Source organism: Epinephelus moara, chromosome 21 (assembly GCF_006386435.1).
Source record: "Epinephelus moara isolate mb chromosome 21, YSFRI_EMoa_1.0, whole genome shotgun sequence".
In the NCBI taxonomy this organism is placed as follows: Eukaryota; Metazoa; Chordata; class Actinopteri; order Perciformes; family Serranidae; genus Epinephelus; species Epinephelus moara.
The window spans coordinates 37,297,898-37,303,580 of record NC_065526.1 but is presented as its reverse complement, the minus strand read 5'-3'; the positions used below and the strand labels follow the sequence as shown (position 1 = coordinate 37,303,580).

Sequence of the window (5,683 nt, the reverse complement as noted above, 5' to 3'; positions counted from 1 at the left end):
ATATATATATATATATATATATATATATATATGATGATCAAATAGCCACTTTCAACTTTGATTATTGTTTAAAAACAAAACCTCAACAACACTTTCAGAGTAAAAATCAACTTGGCAGTGCCCTCTGCCAAACTATGAACTGGAAAAAAAACTTCTAAAATGATATTACCTTTTACTTATCAGCTACATAGACCAATAAACAGTGATACAATAATCAAATATGCTGGCAGTTAAAGGGCCAGTTCACCCAAATTACAAAACTTGTTACTTTGCTCTAGTGCAGTGGTTACCAACTGGTGGGTTGTGAGCACAATACCACAAGTGACTCACAAATGTGTAAAATGGGTGTGTTTGTTAAAAAAAAAGAGAAAAAACCACTGTTTTTTTTTTTTTTTTTAGTACAGTGAATTTCTGGCATAGAGCTTCTCCCTCTTTAATACATCTATTTTCACACCTCTATAAACAGCTATATCAACCATTTAAAAATCATGCATCTGTAGGGGTTATTGTAGTAATGAAGTGAATATGACATATTTAAGAAAGTCTGCCCAATCTGAAATCCAGCAGGTTCAGCAGAGTTGTGGGTGGATCCAGTGGAGTTGTGGGCTCTTATACACCTTCTGTATGTCTTCTGTGTAAGCAGTTGACAAAATCCTGTCTTCCAGATAAATGAAGAGTTTCGAAGGTGCAACACTGTTCCCTTGGAGCAAACATTCATCTCCCAGCTGGACAGGCACACGCCAAAACTGCTGGAATTATTCAGTTCAAAGGGAGGAGCTGTGGGACAGCGCATGAAGAGTGTGTTGATTGAGCTGATTAAGGTGAGCTAAAAGGTTAACATGGTCAAATAATAAATGAATCTGGAGCAATAGGCTGATTTTATTCTTTTGTGTGTGTGTGTGTGTGTGTGTGTGTGTGTGTGTTTGTGTGTAAAAAATGGTTTAAAAGAAAATCTGTTTATCAAGACAAACTGTTGGCCATTCTCAACTCATGGCTGTCTTATAAAATCTAAAAATGAGCTAAGGGAGTGAAACAAGCTGTTTTTGAAGCAATACAGACAAGAGATGTGGATTAGTTTATAATTCATGATGTTATGATGAACTGTAGGACCCGCATGCCTCATTGGTGAAGAAGAGGGACGTGACTCTGAGATGCCTCATTGAGTACCTGGGGGAGAGTGTGCAGGAGCTTGTCTCTGACTACTATGTAAGTATTCTACTGATTACTGTATTGTAGGTATTAGCATAGTTTTGAGAGCTCCGTCTTGTTTTTTTTTCCAGATCATAAAAACACTGGGCCTCATTCACCAACCGCTCTCAAGAACAAAGTTCTTCCAACCCACTTGTGCACTTTTCTGACATTCACCAAGGTTTTCTTATCGCGGATTTGTTCTTAGATGAGAACAGAATCTATTGACACTCGAGCACTCTTAGCACATTTTGAGCTGATATATTTTTATCAATTATAATTTTTTAAATGTAATTATTTTGATTATTTTACGAAAGCATTATGGTTTTTAGAATAAATAGTACAATAACCCGTCAGTTCACACCAATTATGTTAATCAGAGCCATGTCATTTAATAAAATTAGTGACTGATAAGATCTATAAGATACCACAGGCCATTCAAGTGGGCAGGACAATAAGTGACAAAGCAGCATTTCAAGTACATTATTAATAAAGATTGCAAGAAATTTTCACCTTCGCGTTCTCTACCCCTCTCTTTGTCTCTCTCCCTCTCTCTCTGTCTCACTCTGAACACACACTCACACTTTGGAGTGCACTGCATCGCTCGTCTCTGTCCTCAGTTGTGGTACTGTAATGAATACAGTTTGCATTTTGCGGGTCAGGTGGTTAATTATCATGCATTTTTAACATCTCATGCATCTTTTTGTATGATTTTATATCCACTGCTGACACTACTAAATATGGCGTTTTTAGTTTGACGTTCACTTATTCAGTTTGTGTGTGGCCCTACATCGGCGTGCAGTGTCCTGCCCTTTTATGGGGATTTGCGGGACGTACTTATACTAATTAAGATCATCTGGTAGGGACCTTCAATGTACGAGGACAATGGGATTCATCAGACTTTGCTGAGGACTTTTCTTATGATCAAATTTGAGAAAAAAATTTGGAAGATATTTGTGAATGAGGCGCATTATTGTTAAGTCTCTGGACTGTGGTAATACTACATGCACTTTACACCATCTGAACTCTCAGTGATTGTGTGCACAAAGCACCAGCCAAGGGTCTTGGTAAAATCTGAAATGTGTCACAGAACATTGGATAATATGTATATAATATATATAATGTAGAGAAAATGTAATAATGGAAGCATTTAGCCTGCTGTTTACATACAGTGCAGCCTGTAAGTAGTAATATAGTGAAACCATTTGAAGAGTTTTGGCTTTTTACTCTCAAAAAATTGGATTGGAATTCAAATAGTAATGACGCTTTCAACTGTGTTGCCCCAATAAGACTGAGTGATTGATAAAGCATCTTCTGAGGTGGACTACAGAATAAATATTTTCTTTAATCAAAGCCTTTTAACAGCAGTATATGGTTACATATTTTATAGAGAACAGCAGAGGATGAAGTGCATCAGGACCTTAAAACACACAGTATGAGGATCTACGTGTGCCACCAGCCCGATGCAGTGGGCATCATCATCAATGGGACTCCAGTTCTGACTGGTCTGGATAACATGTCCAAAGCCTGCTGCCTCCTCCTCGGCCTGACCTACGCCCTCAACCTGGATTATCCTCCCAAACTTGCCAAAACGTTTGAAGTGTTTCAAAGACTGTTTGTAGGACTTGATATGCTGCAGCCCAAACCAACATCCAAGTACATCAACCTGAAAAACAAACTGTTCACCTGAACAATGGCTCACCTCGTCCAAGGCTAGGTTTTGTTAGTGTGTTATATTCAGGAGCTGTGAAGGAGTCTGCTTGTTTGATGATAAACTTGTGTTGGATGTTTGAAAGAACTGTGTTAATGATTAAGGGTTAAAACACTGAGCTGTACCTCAGAGTTTTAAGGAACTAATATCCACAGTGGGCTTCTCCGGTATCTAATTTTTCATACCTTCCTGATATTTTCACCGGAGTGTACAGTACATGACAGTATGACTATATGGTGCAACTCCCCGCCCCCGACCAGCGTGTTCGCTACTTTCAGCAGGCTCACCGTACATTTTCCAAACTAATAATTACACACATTGCTTGCCGGCTGTTAACGGTCCTGTGCACTAAATGGGCACCAAGAAACAAACAAACAAATAAACCTGTGATGGGCATTCACTGCTCACACAGCCAGAGTGGTTGGTGCTATTCCTCCACCACTGGTGTCATGGTGTCTTTTGGCTCAGCTGCCTGATCCATCAGTAGAGACCAGAGACTGACCTATGGTGTTATGTGCTGTGCACTACATATAGTACGTTTAACAGAAAGAGGAGCACCCATATTTTTGACGGTATTGAAAATCATATCATCCGGATTTCTTAATACCCTGGTGTACCGTGATACCGCCCAAGCCTAATCCACAGCAGTTCCACATGTGACATCTCTGTAATGTGGTTGTGCACATGCTTCTTTGTTGGTAAGGTCAGTTCACCCAGATTACAAAAAAAAACCAGAACAGATTTCACCAGGTTTAAGGGCCTCAAAGCTCTGTTCATGGTTAGAATGTGTGTTGTATAAGAGCTCTGAAAATTCTCATGTAAGCTGTATTTTTTTACTCAATGAGACAAGTTCTACTGTATGTAACTTTTGTACTTGTAGCTAAATTATTTTATCTCTGAGGGGAAATACAGAAACACATTTAAGTTTTAATACATTTTGTTTGACATTTCAGTTGAGGTTGGTGGTTGCAGAGACTGTTCACTACTGGTTACATATGTAAATAAATTAGTAACAGTTTCAAGTAATCTAATTTTTCAACTTACAGTATATTGATCTGGTAAACCAAGTTCATAATTGATTATTCCCTCACACTCCGTGTAGTGATGTGTTCTCACAAACCTACAGTCTTTTTTTTTTAATTGTCTCCACAGCCTGGCAGAGGCATTGGGTCTCATTCATGAAACGTGAGCAGAAGGAATTTGTGTGTAAACTGTTCGCAGACGGAAATTTACGTGCATGTCCGCATTCATCAATATTTTAGTAGCTCCGATCTTTTCATAGCTACTAACAAAATCTACTCCTGCTCCTGACCACTCGTAGTGCTTGTGTAAATTTAGTAAAGCACATAAATATTGCTTGTCACTATTGGAAATTACAATTTTAATTCGTATTGCGCTCTGTTATGTACACAATACACAGATGCCTTTGAAACACGTAATCTAAACATGACAAAATATTAAAAATATAACACATTTAGTTAAATTAGTTGGCAATTAGCAGGTTTAAGATCCAGATTAGGTTCATGATTGTGAATTATCTATGTAAATCGACTCAATAGATTACACGTTCTTTCTACATGTTGAATGATGATAATAAAAATATCCGTAAGGACAGCCGGATCACAGCCTCTTCGGCCTCGGTGCCTGGGTTCAGCAGGGGCAGCAGGAGCAGCAGGTGGTGGAGCCACGAAGGAGCACGCGCCAGCTGAAAGAATTATTTGAGACAACACATTTTTTTTTTTTTTTTTTTTTTTGTGGCTTTTTGATCATTTGAATGAATAAATCTGATTTGAAAAATGTTTAATTTACGTTGTATAAAACAGAGCTTTAGGCTATTAAGATTCAAATAATTTGAAGACGATGCATACAAAACTGCTGTAGGCTATATGTTATCCGTATCATTTGTTAAAATAAATGTTAAATAGCTCTACATTCCGACAGCCATCACTGATTTAGAGTTTATCCATTACGCACAAAACATCTCTGGTTTCCCGTTCCCACTTCATTCAAAACCCCACAAATGAATCTTCTGTTTGTTTGGTGACCGCTGTATTTTTTGTGTGTGTGCTTATGCGTTTCTTTGCCTCCAGTTTCATATCAAACCATTTACGCTTCACCTCCGACATGGTTCTTTGTACCACGGAGACAACATTAACAGCATCTGTTACCTCCCTCCAGGCCTTCGCTTTGCCTGTCCCTGTCACACCACTACTAACTGAAGAAAATAAAATGTTTTTTCTTAAGTCCACTTCACCCAAAATTATTTCGATCTCCTCAAATCTGAGTTTCCCGCCCGCAGCGTTCCTGAATCCGGAGTAGGTTGAGAGACCCATTATGTTTCTAATCCTTCTGTCCGTCCGTCTGTCTGTCCGTCCTTTCCTTGTGAGCTCAATATCTCAAGAGCACCTCAAGAAAATTTCTTCAAATTTGTCAAAGTGGACAAAAATGTCCTAAATGTTTCAGACTCAATGATGAACTGATTAGTTTTTGGTGGTCATAGGTCAAAGGTCAAGGTCACTGTGACCTGGTCTGCCTCATTCTTTTGAACGTGACATCTTAAGAACACCTTGAGGAATTTTTTTTTTTTTTTTTGGCACAAACATATACTTGGACTCAAGGATGAATTGATTAGATCTTGGTGGTCAAAGGTCAAGGTCACTGTGACCTTGCATCTGTCCCATTCTCATGAACAAGATATCTCAAGAACACTTTAAGGGAATTTCTTTAAATTTGACACAAACGTCCACTTGGACTGAAGAATAAACTGATTAAAATTTTATGGTC

At 38.5% G+C, this 5,683-nt stretch overlaps 1 protein-coding gene across 2 annotated transcripts in view; it reads left to right on the top strand.

Annotated features, from left to right (window-relative positions):
* The window catches only part of LOC126408971 (uncharacterized), a 21,878-nt gene extending 16,744 nt beyond the window's left edge, over positions 1-5,134 (top strand). The window contains exons 3-5 of one of the 2 annotated variants that reach the window (XM_050074800.1): positions 666-821; positions 1,108-1,206; positions 2,579-5,134. In XM_050074800.1, coding sequence (XP_049930757.1) covers positions 666-821; positions 1,108-1,206; positions 2,579-2,878 — 555 coding nt within the window. In that variant the 3' untranslated portion in view covers positions 2,879-5,134. Of the gene's footprint in view, positions 1-665; positions 822-1,107; positions 1,207-1,280; positions 2,169-2,578 lie in introns of those variants that run through there. The other variant, XM_050074801.1, reaches the window with a different exon arrangement.
* Positions 5,135-5,683: the final 549 nt, after the last annotated feature.